The following is an 18,824-nucleotide window of genomic DNA, read 5'->3' on the forward strand; positions in this document are numbered from 1 at the left end:
AGCTCTTGACTGTTTGAAATCTCTCAGCCACTGAAGCTTTATTTTGTCTCACTTCTGTCTTCACCCTTTTGGTCAAGAAGGCTTTCTCAATCCCTTAATGCTGGGTCCTGGCTCATTCCAAGACTTCTGTCCCATATTGCCAGGGAGATTTATACCCCTGGGAGTCATGTCCCGTGTAGGGGTAAGGGAAGTGAGTTCCCCTGCTGAGTTGACTTGGAGACAGAGGCCGCATCTGAGGAACAAAAGATGTTCTCTGGGGGTTGCTTTTAGGCATAATTGTAAGTAGGCTTAGCTTCTGCTTTGCAGGAATAAGTTTCATAAGGTCGAACCCCAAAATTGAGGGCTCAGCCTATTGAATTGGTTGTTCCTACTGCTTACAAAAATATCAAGAAGTTTAATATTTACTCCTTTCTCTCTAGTCCCCCAAGGAGACTCTGCAAATACTTTTTTCATTCTCTGCCCAAGTTACTCTGGGATATATTGGCATATCCCCCTAATGTGTACAAACCAACAAGATCTGTTGCCCTGTTCAAGATTCCATGTAATTTTGGTGTTCAAATAAACTGACCATACAAGTTAAATTAAATAATGCACTACCCAAAGTATAAATTTTGCACTAAATAAACATCTCTCCCTTTGGTTTCACACAGAAGTTGAAGTTTTAAAATATGGACCATATCATCCTTTACCTTGTATTCTGATTTAACTTAGGCCTATCCAGATCAGCTTCATTCATATCTCTAGTCAAAGTTTAATCATTTTTTCAACTTTTTAAACAGTTGCTGTATAGGGTAATGCTGAGTTTCATAGCTTCAGAGCTGAGTGTCAGGTGTCACACAAAAGTTCCAGGGAATGACTAAGTTATGCACAAATAGCTTAGCATCTCAGAATTAAGAAATAGCAGTTGCAACTCTGGAATAAGAATAGATGTGACTCTGTAAGAGCATACAATCTAGGAACCTTTACTGTAGGCCCCAACCTGATTACCCATGCTCTCGACTTCAGTTCTCTGAGTTTGTATATTATAGTATGAGTGAGATATGATAATGTTTGTCTTTTGTTTCTGCCATTGCATTCAACATTCTGTCCTTAAGGTTCATTCACCTTAGTTGCTTGACTCACAACTTCATCCCTTTTTACAGCCTCTAGGAGTCCCTTGTATGTATATACCACAATACCCCCTTCCATTCCTCAGTTGTTGTACCCTTAGGCCACCGCCATTCTTTGTGAATTGCAAACACTGCCACCATAGACCCCAGTGCAGTGCAGCTATTCTTATTCCTCTATCATTCTACTGGAAAAGTGACTTCTCAGTTGCAAATCTAAAGGATATCATTCTACCCTAATCTTATTGGAGTATGAGCACATGTGATACTGTGCTAATTTTTTCCTTGAAAATGGGTCAGTGATTCTTTGAAGTATATTAGAATCTTCTGTGGTACTTTATCTTTGTTAAAAGGCCCTTGACATCTGTATTTTTCAAACAGCCATGTTTCAAAGCCTTTTTCTTCCAGGACCTCATATTCTCTTCTTCCTTTACTATTCCTATTTTATCTTTCTCATATCTCTTTTTCCTTTAGCTTTTAAATGCTGCTGCTTCCCTAAGGTTCTAATCTTATTCACATTTTTTCTGAGTTTTATTATCTTCTCATTGCTTTGACCTATTGCAAGATTGTAATCCCCATGAGGACAGGGACTTTTGATAAATTTTATTCCATGGTGTCTTTATTCCTATTATCTGGCATGTAGTGGGACCACCATAAATATTTGTTAAATCAATCAATAAATAAATTATCTCATACATTCTTATTGTTTAATTAAGCAATCCCTTCAATTCATATAAAAACCAAAATATTTTCCTACATTTTCTGTTGTCAACTTTATGCTTTACCTTTCACATTTGAGTCTTTTATCCATCAAGGTATCTGACTCTATTTCTATTCCATATTGTGAACCAGTTCTTTTAGCACTCAAATACTAAACAAAGCTGTTTTCCCATTGATTTGTGTTGTCATCTTTAAGTTGGTTAACTCATCTTTTCTAACAATATCTCATTGACACTTGTACATTGATTTTCAAATTCTGTAAATGTTGGCCCACCAAAAGGAATACATTTTATATTATAAGACACTTTCCACGTATACATTTATGTAAACTACTTGCAATGAAACTGTTATAAAAAATACCATGTGGTGCGTTTACTGTGTATGATGCGTTCTGATATGTTACATTGTGTTCTATTTCAGTTTTTGACGAATGTTTATCATGAGGCCATTAGTAAGTTATAAGCTATAATGAAAAAAACATTGCTCCAGGAAGCCATTCCATGAACCCATCCATCGTCTGTTCCCATTATATTCTATATGGTCCATATTACTGTGTCCTGGAACCACATTTCTGTTGTTATAAGTCTGTCTCCTTTCTAGATGGTGTGTGTCCTTGTGCATAGAGATTACGTCTGTCTTTGTGTGGCCATCATCTAGCATCTGGCATATACTTTTATTGATACTGTATTTTTGTAGAATTAATTTTATTTCTAGATAAGATGGCTACAAAGTTCTAGAACTTGCGCTTATTTGTTTTAATTTGAGGAAACTGCTTGTTAAGCAAATTAATATAAAGGTCAGAGAAAGACTTTAATAACATGCTTTTTTTTAATTATCCATATATAATTTTCTGCTTTGCAGTGGAATAAATATTGTTAATGATCAAGAATAATACATCAAAATATTAAAAATGAGACTTTTTCTCAAGGAAAGAAAATAGACCACTTTGCGCCAGTTGTAACAATTTTGTGTAAAAATTGTATAAGGTATCTAAAATAAGTCTTTGAGACCATTTATACTTTTAAAATTCTGTTACTAGAATTTTACCTTAGGTTTTCTTAAATTGTTGTTCTCTTTCAGTCATTATTCAATCTTTTGGAATTTAGAAGATTAGTCCTGAATTACAAACCTCCATTGAATGCTCAAGATTTACCCCGAAACCAAAAGGTAAAATTACAAAAATATTTTAAGCAGATTATATATATACTCTTTATACTATCTTATCTGTGATTGCTTTGGGGTATTTGCCTTATAAATCTTAAATTTAATGTCAAAATTTTAATGCTAACTCATTAATCTCAACCATTTAAGTAACTGCTTATCCTTTGCCAGTGTAATTATGAATTTTTTCACCTATGTTGTAGAATGAAAGACATTTTTATGTGTACTTTTGTAATTTTTTGCCTCTGTCAAATTTCAATAAACTTTATAGGTTACAAGTTAAGGTCTTTCCTGAAATGTCTCCTGAAAAGTAGTGTGGAAATAAATTTTTTAAAAATTTTTTTCTCTGAGACCTTTAAAAAATGTTTTGCATTGGGTGTCTTCATAATGAAAATCAAGACTTCTGTTTATAAGTTAATATTTTTAGAGTGACCATACACTGTTAGAGAAAACACAGCACCAAAGCCGGATTGCTGGGGTTCTATCACAGAAAAATCAGGTGGAACTGGAGCAAATCACCTGATTTTTCTGTGTCTCAGTTTCCTTGCTTTTAAATTGTAGATAATAATAATAGTAATTATTTCATAGAGTTGTTCTTCAGACTAAATGGGATAGAAAATATAAAGTGTTTACCAGTCCTTCACATATAGTAAGTATTAGAGTGAGCTATTGTTAGCTATTATATTGTTTATATTAACTTTTTTAAGGTAGGACTTATTTGCTTGTGGAAATTCATACTTAATCTAGAAAAAATAAATAATAGAGATATGTTTGAGTACAGTGTTTTAGTGATCTTAACATAAAGAACTGCAGCCCTAAAGTAGACTGGTCACCAAGTCAAGTAAAAGTTTTACGTTTTAGTAAAGTGTTGAATTTGTATGACTTACTGTCAACTGTAGTGGTGTATTATTAAAATGACATTTTTCTTTTCTTTTTATTTGGTGGGGGAGGGTGGGGCATGGTCCAGGAATTGTACCCGGGTCTCCCACATGGAAGGCAAGCATTCTACCACTGAACTACATTTTTCTTTTTACATTTTTGCATGGGCAGTGACGGGGAATCGAACACTGAACTACATTTTTCTTTTTACTTTTTTGCATGGGCAGTGACGGGGAATCGAACCCAGTTCTCCCGCATGGCAGACGAAAATTTTGCCACTGAGCCACCGTGGCACTACCCTAATATAAGTTTTTATAACTGCTTTCTCTGCAAACATATGAAACATTTATAATGTAAGCCAATGGGAATGTAACTGGATTTATAACTCATTTTTCAGGAGATCTTTGGGATATAAAGTATGATAACCTATTTTTGAGATGGAACCCAACCAAGATCACTTGACAACTGCTTTCCCACCTCCTACCCCCACCGAGTAGTTAAGCAAAAGCCCTTCAATCTTTACAGTCTTTACATGGAACTTTCTCTCCTTGTTGCAGTTAGTTAATGTCAACAGTTCTTTTCTGCACTTTCTCAATGTTTATTTATAATTTATGTTACATTATTTAGAATAATTATTTCCAGTTATGCATTTATATGTCTTGATCTTTTCTTTAATGTTCCTTGATTTAAATTTCATTTTTCAAAGGGTTGAATAAGACCAGTTACTTTAGTAATTTTATTTATTTTTGCTTTTTTAAAAATGTTTTTATTAAGAAGTATCCACACATACACAGTCCAACCATATTATACAATCAGTGGCTCCCAATATCATCACATAGTTGTGGATTCTTCACCATGATCATTTTAGAACATTGCATCACTCCAGAAAAAAAATAAAAAGAAAAATAAGAACTTATACATCCCAATCCCTTTACCTCTCCCTCTCAGTGACTTGCAGTATTTTAGTCCACGGAATTTTTACCCTTTATCTCCCCCATTATTTATTTATTTATTTATGTATTTATTTAACTTTTGTTATTGTATAATATAGCATACATACAAAGCATAGGGAGAAAAAAGCAGTAGTTTTCAAAGCATTCTTCAACTAGTTGTTACAGGACAGATCCCAGAGTCTGTCATGGGCTGTAATACCATCATTTCACATTTTTCCTTCTACTACTACAGAACATTGGAGTCTAGAAGGAATGTATTTTATCATCACTTTTATTTCTTTTTGGTGAAAAATAACATATATACTGAAAAACAGGGTAAAAAAACTTATACCTGATGGTAAAGTTTAATAATTCCATGTATTATCTCTCATCCCTCAAGGAACTTTGACAATACTTTTTTGATTATCTGCTTAATATGTTCTAGGATGTATAAAAAATTATATTATACATTAAATTAAGCTATACAAGACCTGTGGCCCTCATTCTTATTCTGGGTTCCCTATTTTTCATTTGTTCAATGAGCTATCCAGACAGGTTGAGTTAGATTATGTGCTACAGAAAATTTAGGTTCTGGAAAAAATAAAGCTTTCTTCCTTTGGTCTCAAAGAGTAGGTGTGGTTCTAAAATATTGACAGTGTCTTCCTTACCCCTGTGTTCTGAATTACCTTAAACCTGACCAGATCAGCTTCATTCTTATCTCTGAATACCAAATTATAGATACATAAAACAGCTTCTCAAAATTCATAAATACTAATTATCCTTTTGGATTAAGTGTATCTGTTATAAGAGCTTACATTCTAGACCCCTGTTTTCTTATAAACATTTTCTAAAGGAGACCATGTAATAATTGTTCTTTCGTTTATGGCTTATTTTGCCTCACCAAATATCTCACAGATTCATTCACATCATTGCATGTCTCATGAAGTTGTCCCTTTTTGTAGCAATACAATACTTGATCATATGTTTACACCATCATTCTCCAGTTTACTTCTCAGTAAGTACATCCTTCAGCAAACTGTATTCGGTAGGCATCATGTATAATGCCCACGGTCCACAGTCCATCAACACTCTCAATTTTAGATATTTCATTGTTCCCAAGAGAGAGATAACCAATAAATACACTCTCACCAATTAGGAATTCTAAACCTCCCCGATCTAGTTTGCTAGCTGCCAGAATGCAATATACCAGAAACAGAATGGCTTTTAAAAAGGAAATTTAATAAGTTGCTAGTTTACAGTTCTAAAGCCGAGAAAATGTCCCAGTTAAAACAAGGCTATAGAAATGTCGAATCAAAGGCATCCAGGAAAAGATACCTTGGTTCAAGAAGGTCGATGAAATTTGGGGTTTCTCAAGTGGAAAGGCGCATGATTAATCCTGTCAGAGTTCCCCTCTTATCTGGAAGGGCACATGGCAAACACGAAGTCATCTTCTAGCTTCCTCTCTTGGCTTCCTGTTTCATGAAGCTCCCCAGGAGGCGATTTCCTTCTTCATCTCTAAAGGTCGCTGGCTGGTAGACTCTGCTTCGTGGTGCTATAGCGTTCTTTGCTCTCTACAAATCTCTCATTCTCCAAAATGTTTCCTCTTTTATAGGACTTCAGAAATTAATCAATACCCACCCAAATGGCTGGAGAGATATCATCACCTAATCCACCTTAACAACCACTCTTGACTAAATCACATCTTCAGGGAGATGATCTAATTACAGTTTCAATCATACAATACTGAATAGGGATTATTCTGCCTTTATGAAATGCGATTTTGATTAAAACATGGCTTTTCTAGGGTCCATACATCCTTCAAACCAGCACACTCCCCTTAACTCTTGTCACTGGCCCCATTATTTTTATACCTGCTATTGCTGTGATACTGCTGTTACTTTCCTGTTAAACATAGCCCATAGCATGCAATAGCAGTTTTCCCCCTACCCTGAACTTTTAAACACTTTATACATGAATCATATCTTTGAAGTAGTTCTTGCAAGAACTGATTTATATTTCTAGTGTTAATCAGTGGGATACAATCTTTTAATCTTGTTCACTTTCAGTATGGTAATACTACTTATAGACCCTCTTGAGAACTACCTTCACTTCTATTCCCTTATGTTTGAGTTCAACTCATTAGCTAACTGTTCACCCATCTAATTCTTTGTATCTCTAAGCCCCCTATATTCTGTATTATAAGCCTCTAATTTAACCTTTACCATGGTAATTAAAGTGGAAGTCATACAGTATCTATCTTTTTTGTGTCTGGCTTATTTCACTCAGCATTATGTCCTCAAAGCTCATCCATGTGGTCATATTACATCCAGGATGCCATTTTGTCTTACTGCTGCAAAATATTCCAGCATATGTATATACCACATTTTGTTAATCCACTCCTCTGTTGATGGGCACTTGATTGTTTCCATCTTTTGGTGATTGTGAATGATGCTGCTATGAACATTGGTCTGCAAATGTCTGTTTGTGTCATTGCTTTCAGCTCTTCTGGTTATATACCAAGTAGTGCTGTTGCTGGGTCATTTGGCAACTTGATATTTAGTTTCCTAAGGAACTGCCAAACTTTCTTCCATAGAGATTGTACCATTATACATTCCCACCAGCAGTGCATAAATGTCCCAATTTCTCCGTATCCTCTCCAATATTTATAGTTTCCTGTTTGTTTAATAGCTGCCATCCTTATAGGTGTGAGGTGGAATCTCATTGTAGTCTTATAGCCAGTGAAAACGAACATCTCTTCATGTGCTTTTGAGCCATCTGTATTTGCTCTTCAGAAAAATACCTATTCATATCTTTAGCCCATTTTCTAATTGGGTTGTTTGTTTTTTTGTTGTTAAGTTGTATGATTTTTTCCTATGTATATAGGATATCAAACCTTTGTCTGATGTGTGGTTTCCAAATATTTTCTCCCATTGAGTTGGCTGCCTCTTCACCTTTTTGATAAAAGTCTTTGGAGGTACAGAAGCATTTGATTTTGAGGAGTACCCACATGTCTATTTTTTCTTTTGTTGCTTGTACTTTGGATGTAAAATTCAGGAAGCTACTTCATGTTACTAGATCTTGAAGACGTTTTGCACCTCATGTTACTAGGTCTTGAAGATGTTTCCCTACAATTTCTTCTAGAAGCTTTATGGTGCTAGTTCTTATGTTTTTGTGTTTGATCCACTTTGAGTTAATTTTTGTATAGAGTGTAAGCTAAGGGTCCTCTTTCATCCTTTTGACTATTGACATCCAGTACTCTCATACCCATTTGTTGAAAAGACTATTTTGTCCCAGTTCAGTGGATTTGGGGGCCTTGTGAAAAATCCATTGACCATAGATTTGATGGTCTATTTCTGCACTGTCAATTCAATTCTATTGGTCAATACTTCCATCTTTGTTGCAGTACCATGCTGTTTTGACCACTGTGGCTTTATAATAAGTTTTTTATTTATTTATTTTTAATTAATTTATTTTTTGCATGAACAGGCACCAGGAATTGAAGCCAGGTGAGATATTCTTTTTTAGGATGCATTTAACTATTTGGGATCTCTTTCCCTTCCAGATGAATTGGTAACTAGCTTTTCCAAGTTTCAAAGTAGAATTGGGTAGAATTGACATCTTAACTATATTTAACCTTCCTGTCCATGAGCAGGGACTGTCTTTCCACCTATTTAGATCTTTGATTTCTTTTAGCGATGTTATGTAGTTTTCTGTGTACTTGTCTTTTACATCCCTAGTTAAATTCATTCCTAAGTACTTGATTCTTTTAGTTGCTATTTTGAATGGAATCTTTTCCTTAACTGACTCCTCAATTAGGTTATTTCTTGTTTATAGAAATATTGCTGATTTTTGCTCATTAATTTTATATCCCACCACCTTGCTGAATTTATTAGCTCAGGTAACTTTGCTGTAGAAGTGTCAGAATTTTCCATGATATTATAGTATCATTTCATCTGCAAATAATGAAAGTTTTACTTCTTCCTTTACAATTAGGATGCCTTTTATTTTTTTGTCTACCTGAATGCTCTAGCTAGACCTTCTACCACAATGTTAAATAATAGTGGTGATAGTGGATATCCTTGTCTCGTTACTGGTCTTAGGGGGGAAGCTTTCAGTCTCTCTCCATTGAGTATAATACTTGCTATTGGTTTTTCATATATGCCCTTTATCCTATTGGGAAAGATACCTTTAATTCCTATCTTTTGAAGCGTTTTACTCAGAAAAGGATGTTGAATTTTGTTGAATGCTTTTTCATCATCAATTGAGATGATCATGTAATTGTTTCCTTTCGATTTGTTAATGTGCTGTATTACATTAATTGATTTTTTTGTGGAACCATCTTTGCATTCCTGGTATAAACCCCATTTAGTCCTGGTGTATAATTGTTTTAATTTGTTGTTGGATTCGATTTGCTAGTATTTTATTGAGAATTTTTGCATCTGTTCATTAGGGAAATGGGCCTGTAGTTTTCTTTTCTTATAGCATCTTTACTTGGTTTTGGTATTAAAATGATGTTAGCATCATATGTTTCCTGGAATTTGTCCATTTTATCTAATTATCTAGTTTGTTGGCATATAGTTGTTCATAGTGTCCTCCTATAATTTCTTTTATTTCTTCAGGGTCTGTGGTAACACATCCCTTCTCATTTCTGATTTTATTTGCAACCTTTTTCTTTTTTTTTCTTTGTCAGTCTTGCTAGTGGCCCATCAGTTTTGTTGATTTTCTCAGAGAATCAGCCTTTGGTTTTATTGATTCTTTCTACCATCTTTTTTTGTTCCCCCATTCATTTAACTCTGCTTTAATCTTTGTTATTTCTCTTCTGTTTGCTTTGGGGTTAGTTTGCTGTTAAGTCCTTGATCTTTGCTCTTTCTTGTTTTTAATGTAGGCATTAAGGGCAATAAATCTTCCTTTCAGTACAGTCTTTGCTTCATCCCATAAGTTCTGATATATTGTATTCTCATTTTAATTTGTCCTCAGATAGCTGCTGATTTCTCTAGCAAAATTTCTTCTTTGACCCACTGGTTGTTTAAGAGTGTGTTATTTTATCTCCATATGTTTATGAATGTTCTTGTTCTTTGGTGGTTATTAAGATCCAGCTTTATTCCATTGTAGTCAGAGAAAGTGCTTTGAATAATTTCATTGTTTTTGAATTTATATAGACTTGTTTTGTGCCCCCGCCTATGATCTATCCTTGAAAATGTTCCATGAGCAGTAGAGAAGAATGTATATCCTTGTATTTTGGGGTACAGTGACCTATATATGTCTGTTAGGTCTAATTCATTTATCAAGTTAACTTCTTTCTCTCTTTCCTAATTGATCAAGTCTCCTATCATTATTGTTGAAACATCTGTTGCTCCTTTCAGTTTTGCTAATGTTTGTCTCATGTACTTTGGAGGTCCTTGATTGGGAGCATAAATATTTTTTTCTTTTTCTTTTTTTTTGATATTTTTAATGACAAAGCATAGCAACATACAAACATGAACATTCTTAACATATGAACATTCCATTCCTGGTATATAATCAGTAACTCACAGTATCATCACATAGTTGTATATTCATTGCCATGATCATTTCTTAGAACATTTGCATCACTCCAGAAAAAGAAATAAAAAGAAAACAGAAAAAACTCATACATACCATACCCCTTGCCCCTCCTTCTTATTGACTGCTAGGATTTCCAACTACCCAATATGTTTAATCTTTGTTCCCCCTATTTTTTTTTTCCTATACCCCTTAACACTCCCTTTCATTGATCATTAGTATTTCAATGTACTTGATTTATTTTAACATTTGTTCCCTATTATTTATTTATTTTTAATCCATATGTTTTCTCAACTGTCCATATCGTAGGTAAAAGGAGCATCAGACACAAGATTTTCACAGTCACACAGTCACTTTCTTTTTTTTTGGAGCATAAGTATTTATGATTCTTATTTTGTCTTGGTGAATTGTCCCTTTAATTAATATATAGTGTCCTTCTTTGTCTCTTATGATGTCTTTACATTTAAAGTCTATTTTATCTGATATTAGTATAGCTACTTTTGCTTTCTTTTGGTTACAACATGTGGAATATCTTTTTCCATTCTTTCACTTTCGGTCTATTTGTATCCTTGTCTCTAAGATGAGTCTCTTGTAAGCAGCATAGAGCTGGATTATATTTCTTAATCCATTCTGCCTATCTCTAGCTTTTAATTGGTAAGCTTAGTCCATTAACATTTGCGGTTATTACTGAAAAGGCATTTTTTGAATCCACCATCTTATCTTTTGGACTTTATTTGGCTGGTCTAGATACTCTTTTCCCTGTTTCTCTTTTTATCCTTTAAATTACCCTTACTTGCAATCATCAATTCGGTGCCCTCCTCCAGACCTCTCTCTCTTATCTTTTTTTTTCAACTGGCAGAACTCCTTTTAGTATTTCTTGTGGGGCTAGTCTCTAGTTGACACATTTTTCAGGATTTGTATCTCTGTGAAATGTTAATCTCTCTCTCAGATTTGAAGGACAATTTGGCTGTGTACAGAATTCTTGGCTGGAAGTCTTTCTCTTTCAGGATCTTGAATATATCATACCATTGCCTTCTCACCTTCATGGTGCCAGTTGAGTAGTCTGAACTCAGTCTTATATAGTTTCCCTTGTTAGTAGATTGTTTTTCTCTTGCCATTTTCAGAATTTTTGCTTCTCTTCATCATTTGACGGACTGATTAGTATGTGTCTTGGGGAAAACCTGTTTAGATTTATTCTACTTGGTGTTCATTGAGCTTTTTTTAAATTTTTTTTTTAAATTTTTAAGATTTAAAAAAAAATATGACAGGAAAGAAACACAAACATTCTTAACATGATCATTCCATTCTACATATATAATCAGTAATTCACAATATCATCACATAGTTGCATATTCATCATCATGATCATTTCTTAGACATTTGCATTAATTCAGAAAAAGAAATAAAAAAAGAACAGAAAAAATTCATACATACCATACCCCTTACCCCTCCCTTTCATTGATCACTAGCATTTCAATCTAAGTTTATTTAAACATTTGTTCCCCCTATTATTCATCTTTATTCCATATGTTTTACTCGTCTGTTGATAAGGTAGATAAAAGGAGCATCAGACAATGTTTTCACAATCCCACAGTCACATTGTGAAAGCTATATCATTATACAATCATCTTCAAGAAATATGGCTGCTGGAACTCAGCTCCACATTTTCAGGCAGTTCCCTCCAGCCTCTCCATTACATCTTGACTAACAAGGTGATATCTCTTTGTTTTAATTAAAAAAATTTTTTAAATACCAAAAAACCACCAAATGCAAATGTAATTTTTGATCATTCCATTCTACATATATAATCAGTAATTCACAGTATCATCACATAGTTGCATATTCATCATCATGATCATTTCTTAGAACATTTACATCAATTCAGAAAAAGAAATAAAAAGAAAACAAAAAAATTCATATGTACCATACCCCCTCCCCCTCCCCCCACCTATCACCAGCATTTCACTGTAAATCTATTTTAACATTTGTTCCCCCTATTATTCATCTTTATTCCATATGTTTTACTTGTCTGTTGATAAGGTAGATAAAAGGAGCATCAGACACAAGGTTTTCACAATCACACAGTCACGTTGTGAAAGCTATATCATTATACAGTCATCTTCAAGAAACATGGCTACTGGAATACAGCTCCACATTTTCAGGCAGTTCCCTCCAGCCTCTCAACCACATCTTGACTAACAAGATGATATCTATTTAATGCGTAAGAATAACTTCCAGGATAACCTCTAGACTCTTTATGAAATCTCTCAGCCATTGATACTTCATTTTGTCTCATTTCGCTCTTCCTCCTTTCGGTTGAGAAGGTTTTCTTAATCCCCTGATGCTGATCTCAGCTCATTCTAGGGTTTTTCTCAATCCTTTGATGCTGAGTCTCAGCTCATTCCAGGATTTCTGTCCCACTCTGCCAGGAAGGTCCACACCCCTGGAAGTCATGTCCCACAGTAGACAGGGAGAGGGTGGTGAGTTTGCTTGTTGTGTTGGCTGGAGAGAGAGGCCACATTTGAGCAACAAAAGAGGTTCTCCTGGGGGTGACTCTTAGACCTAATTTTAAGTAGGCCTGACCTTTCCTTTGTGGGGTTAAGTTTCATATAAACAAACACCAAGATTGGGGACTCAGACAGTAGCTTTGGTTGTCTGCACTGCTTGTGAGAATATCAAGAATTCAACTTGGGGAAGTTGAATTTTCCCCCTTTCTCACCATTCCCCGAAGGGGACTTTGCAAATACTTTTTTATTCAGTGTTCAAATCACTCTGGAATTTATCAGGGCATCACTCTGGACAAACCTCATTGAGCTTCTTTGACTTGTGTATTTATGTCCTTTAGAAGAGTTGGAAAGTTTTCCCCTGTTATATCCTCAACTACCCCTTTACTCTTCTTTTCTCCTTCTGCGACACCAGTGATTCTTATATTTATGTGCTTTGTTTTGGCTATCATTTCCCTGAGATCCAATTCAAATTTTCCCTCTTTTTGCCATTTGCTGTTTTGAGTGTTCCAAATCAGTTGTCCTGTCCTCTAGTTCACGTATTCTTTCTTCTCCCTCTTCAAATCTGGTGTTGTGTGTCTCAAGTGTTTTTTATTTGGTCTACAGCATCTTTAATCTCTGTGATATCTGCTGTTTATTCTTTTAAATTCCTCTTTATTCTCTTGTAATGAATGTCTTCTTGATCTTCTTTATGTCACTAGCCATCCCATTTATTTTTTTTAGTAGGGTTGTATGAACATCTTCATTTAGTTGTTCCAATATCTGTGTCTCCTCTGGTGTTTTAATTTGGTTGTTAGGCTGGTCTATATCTCTCTGCATCATATGTTTAATGATCTTCCTCTGTCCTTGTGGCATGTAAATATTTTGATTGGTTTACTTTGGAAGTTGATTTCCTTGAGTAATCTCAAGCCTTGTATTTGCAGAATAGATGCAGGGCAGGATGCAGGGCACGGGGCAGGCACAACAATACAGTGAAGCATTGCAGTGCAGGTATAGGCACAGGTTGGAATTGCTAAGCTGATGCCTGTGAGCATGGGTGCCCAGTGGCGGGAGAGGATGTGTCTGTGCGGGTGCATGGGTCTGGGGGCAGGGCCCTGGTATGCATTGGTCTAGGTTTCGTGCTTTTTGTGTATGCATGCAGAGCTAGGGTAGTGGGTCGATGTTACGCCTGCATGGGCTGGTGGCAAATGTGGCCCAGCTACACAGGTCAGCACTTACTCAGAACCTAAAGGTGTGACTGGGGCCTGTGCGCGCATGTAGATCTGAGAGTGCCATAAGCTGATGTACTGTACTCATGTACAAAGCTCAGAGTGGATGGGGTAGGGCTGTCTAACTGTATGGGCTGGGGGTGGGTGGAGCCTGGGTCTGGAGGTAAGCACCCACAGTCTTTATGCCTAGGCAACTGCTTGCAGGGGCCAGGGACTGGGAGGTAGGGCTTGAAAGGGGTAGGGTAAGACTGCACTGGTGCTGGAGAAGTGGGTTGGGCTACGCTTGGTGTGGGGGTGTTGGTAGGTACGCACACAAGGGGTTGGAGGGTCAGGCGCACTTGGGAGTGCAGGGAGTAGGTCAGGTGATGGGGTTCAGATGTATCGGGTGAGGGGTGAGTTGCAGTCGGGGGGCTGCACTTGTGAGGGTAGCGCATTCAAGGAATGCCACTTGGCTTACTTCCTAGTCCCCATCCCCCCGTGTGTGCACTCGTCAGGGCTCTGGGCTTCTGCCTTAGGCTGTTTGCACCAGCTAGACGGTCTGTGGTTCTCTCCCTCTCAGTTCCTCAGCTTTTGCAACCAAGATCACACCCTATGTGGTGCGGAAGACTCTCCAGGACACTTACACCCTGGATTCACCGTCTCAGTCACCCTCCATTCCCTTTTCTAGCCATCCCTTGGAGCAGGGTTGAACTCGATCTATCTATTCCACCATCTTCCTGGAACTCCTAGTTATTTTATTTTAAAAATAGTTGTGATGCTCATGCTTATACACAGGGCCTGATTTTGCAATTGTGAAAATGTCCAGCTGTATAGTAGAGAAAAGTGTAATTCCAATCTTCAGCACTTTTCTAGAGTAGTTTTTCTTGCATTGGAAGAACTAGCACATCCTATTGTCCTTTAGTTTAAGCTGTTCAAATAATCTCTCATTTACATTAAAAAAAGATATTTATTTAGAAGAAAACTGATCAAATTTATATATGACTGTGCCTCAAAGGAGGTTCTTTAATTTGACATGTTGGCAGCACTACACATTACAAGTTGACATCTTTGAAGCAAACATGTGGGTTTGTTTTTTTTTAACTTATGATCATTCCATTCTTCATATATAATCAGTAATTCACAATATCATCACATAGTTGCATATTCATCATCATGATCATTTCTTAGAAATTTGCATCAATTCAGAAAAAGAAATAAAAACAACAGAAAAAAATTCATACATACCATACCCCTTATTCCTTCCTTTCATTGATCACTAGTGTTTCAATCTAAGTTTATTTTAACAATTATTCCCTCTATTATTTATTTTTATTCCGTATGTTTTACTCGTCTGTTGAAAAAGTAGATAAAAGGAGCATCAGACACAAGGTTTTCACAATCACAAAGTCATATTGTAAAAGCTATATCGTTATACAATCATCATCAAGAAACATGGCTACTGGAACACAGCTCCACATTTTCAGTTCCCTCCAGCCTCTCCATTACATCTTGACTGACAAGGTTTTTTGTTTGTTTATTGTTGTTTTTTGTTTGTTTGTTTGTTTTTGGTATGGTCAGGCACCGAGAATCGAGCTCAGGTGTCTGGCATGGCAGGTGAGAATTCTACCTGCTATGCCACCATTGCACCGCCCAATTATGTGGGTTTTATAGGTAATTAGCAGCTGTGGAATGGTGCTACATTCACTTGAGGTGATAGAAGGGAGAGGTTTTTAAAAAGATGTCACTGTGACTTTTATCATTTATTATGTAATAAATTTAATGATAAATTTAAGTTCAACTTATGTAAAGTTTATTGCTATATTGACTTGAAAGCTAATCTGGTAAGATACAGAATTCACTGAGGATCATTTTAATGAAATCCAGAATTGTTGTTTGCATGTGCTGCTAAGCAGTAATTTTTTTTTTTTTTCAATTAGCAACTAAAAGTTATCACAAATGTTACATACATATTGAGTGAAAGAAATCATTTTATTTTAGGTAGACTTGGTTGTTGCTTCTAGAAGTTGGAACTAAGTTTTTATATCTGTATTTATTTGAACTGTTTGCCATTTTAATATCTAATTGTGAGGTTAGTCGAAATTTATAGATAGATTCTCATCAGAACCATTTTCCTCTTGCCAATTTTTTTGGGTAAAAATGTAACAAAACTGTTGGCAAACATTAAGTTTTGAGGAAACAAATATGCATAAACTCACAATATTCAAAGGAAATAATTTGCTACACAAATAGCAAACGTCTTATTAATTATAAGGATCTATTTGTAAAGTTTTGATTTGAAGTGGAGAGTTCTAAACCTCACTATTTTTTCCACTCTCTGCAACTCAGAAGTTAGAAGCATATGGGAAGGAAATGTGTTCAGTTGAATGTGATACTATATATATCTGGAGCAAAAGTATACCTGAAGAAATTCATGTATTGTTTAAGAACATTATGACATATGATATATAAGAGCCTCGATAGTACATGTGGTAGATTTAATCAACATATTAAATGCAAATAATCACAACACTTTTGAAAGGCATAGATTGTCATGCTGCATAAGAAACAAACAAGGTTCCACTATATGCTGTCTATCAGAAATCTACTTTCAATATAAGGACACAAATAGGTTAAAAATTAAAAAATAGAAAAAGAGATACCTTGCTGCTGCTAATCAAAATGAAGCTGTAGGAACTATTGTACTCAGTAGATTTTAGATCAAAATCAGGAATAGTGAAGTTAATTTCACAATGATAAATGAGTCAATTCATTAAAGGAACATTATTGTCCTAAAATTTTATGCTTCTAATAACAGTTTCAAAATGCATGATGCAAAAACTGATGCAAACAACAGGAATGATTGTAAAAATTCAGAATGTAAAAATTTAGGTGACTCTAAATCAGATCCTGTTCTTTTCTTTAATTGTGATAGAAGAGTGCTGCACACCTCCCTAATCATTATTAGTTAGTGTAATTTTTGGCTAATTTAAAAATCAGTATCTGTTTACCAGCAAAGATTTTGTTAATCTTCACTGAACATTTCTGTTTGTTTTAAATAGGAGCATCGAAATTTGCCTTTTATGCGTGAGCTTCGGTATCTATTTGCACTCCTTGTTGGTACCAAAAGGAAATATGTTGATCCATCAAGAGCAGTTGAAATTCTTAAGGATGCTTTCAAATCAAATGACTCACAGCAGGTAGCACTGTTTGTATTTGTCTTTTATTTAATCTGGTCACTCTTTAAGCAGTTTTTCCAGAGATACATTGCAATTTAAGATTTGGATACCTATCTTTATTAAAAATAACCTGGAGCCATTTATAAGACTTACTTTTAGATTAGAATGTATAGTTTTAAATTAATAAAAAAGGAATAATAATGTTGAAAGTATTAAGGTATAGTATTATGATTGAAGTTAAGTGAAAACAATTGATAAAATTAAAAATGTTCACAAATATATAATTAAAAATCTTTACAAATGTGTAATAACCCAGTGCCAATATGTAAATAGTATATATGCTTTTGATATGCTTGTTTTTGCTAGCAGAGAGTATTTTGCTGTAGTAACTCAGGAAAAATTTCTGAAATACGTTAATTTTGTTATTGCTTTATTTTCTCTTCTTTATTCAGTGCTATTGTAGTAGGTTTTTATCTATATCTAAAAAAGAATATTAGGAATTTTCCTATTAAAAATGTCTGTAAAGAAACCAACATTTTCACATATAATTTGAGAAATTAGAGCAATTAAGTAAACCAGAAGAGGAGGTAAGAAAGTAGCAGAGAATAACAGCAGCAATGTTTGTTGTAAAAGATCACACACAGTTCAGAAGTAATGGGAAGAACATAAAATAGTATTTCAGAAGAGGTTCAGAAAGCCACTTGTAGTGTACTTTTTATAGCATTTGACTATATCCCTGCTTTGTGAATGTGTGGAGAGAATTTTTGGAGGAGGGCTTTGAAATATGTTTGATTCTGCCGCTGTCCTCCAAGTGCTTTTTCGGTTGTTTAGTTAATCTTATATGGCAAAGCTAAATGAACAGAATGGAAGCTCACATCAAGATTGTTTTTATATGTTCATTTTGGTTGCTGTTTTTGCTTCTACCAGTGTTCTAGTGGCACTCTTAGCCTTAGTGTCTATTTAACTTGTCATTTACGCCGTAATAATAATGTTTAAGATGAGTTAAAAGAAATATATTCCTAAAAATGATCCAATACCACTAAGAACAGTTTACTTAATTCTGGCCTTTTTGTATTTGGAAGGAAGAATACATACATGTACACATTCATTGAGGTTAGATCAGTTCCTTATTTGTTAAGCAAAGGACATAGAATCATAGAGAAAATTATGGGCTTCACCAGGCAATAGCTGACCCAATATATTTAGCTTCTAAGGCCTTTCTGAGTTTCCAGTAAGAAACACTTAGCAGCTGTAGGGTATTACTGAGCCTAAGAATTTTAGCTCTTACATAATTGAGACTCATTTTAGTATTCACAGAGAACATACACAAATAAACCTGTTTTTTAAACTTTATTTTCAAATGATTATTAATTTACAGGAATGGTGAAAGAATAATATAGAAAACCTTCATATGTCCTATGTCCAGATTTGCCATTTTTAAAACATTTTGTTTCATTTGTTTTATCTGTCTAAATATATGTGTTCATGTATCTCTGTGTGAGTATATACACATAAGAACCATTTAAGTGTAGATTACATATCTCATTTCCCTTTAATTCCTCAGTATATATTTATTTCTAAGAACAGAGACATCATCTTACATAACTTCTGCGTAATT

The 18,824-nt window shown here is 34.9% G+C and overlaps 1 protein-coding gene across 6 annotated transcripts in view; it reads left to right on the forward strand.

Annotated features, from left to right (window-relative positions):
• Positions 1 to 18,824, forward strand: part of USP25 (ubiquitin specific peptidase 25) — a 147,217-nt gene that overhangs the window by 27,127 nt on the left and 101,266 nt on the right. For 5 of the 6 annotated variants that reach the window (XM_077118742.1, XM_077118743.1, XM_077118738.1 and 2 more), the window contains 2 exons: positions 2,907 to 2,993; positions 17,090 to 17,227. In XM_077118742.1, the coding sequence (XP_076974857.1) occupies positions 2,907 to 2,993; positions 17,090 to 17,227 (225 nt within the window). Of the gene's footprint in view, positions 1 to 2,906; positions 2,994 to 17,089; positions 17,228 to 18,824 lie in introns of those variants that run through there. The other variant, XM_077118744.1, reaches the window with a different exon arrangement.

This window comes from Tamandua tetradactyla, chromosome 10, assembly GCF_023851605.1.
Source record: "Tamandua tetradactyla isolate mTamTet1 chromosome 10, mTamTet1.pri, whole genome shotgun sequence".
In the NCBI taxonomy this organism is placed as follows: domain Eukaryota; kingdom Metazoa; phylum Chordata; class Mammalia; order Pilosa; family Myrmecophagidae; genus Tamandua; species Tamandua tetradactyla.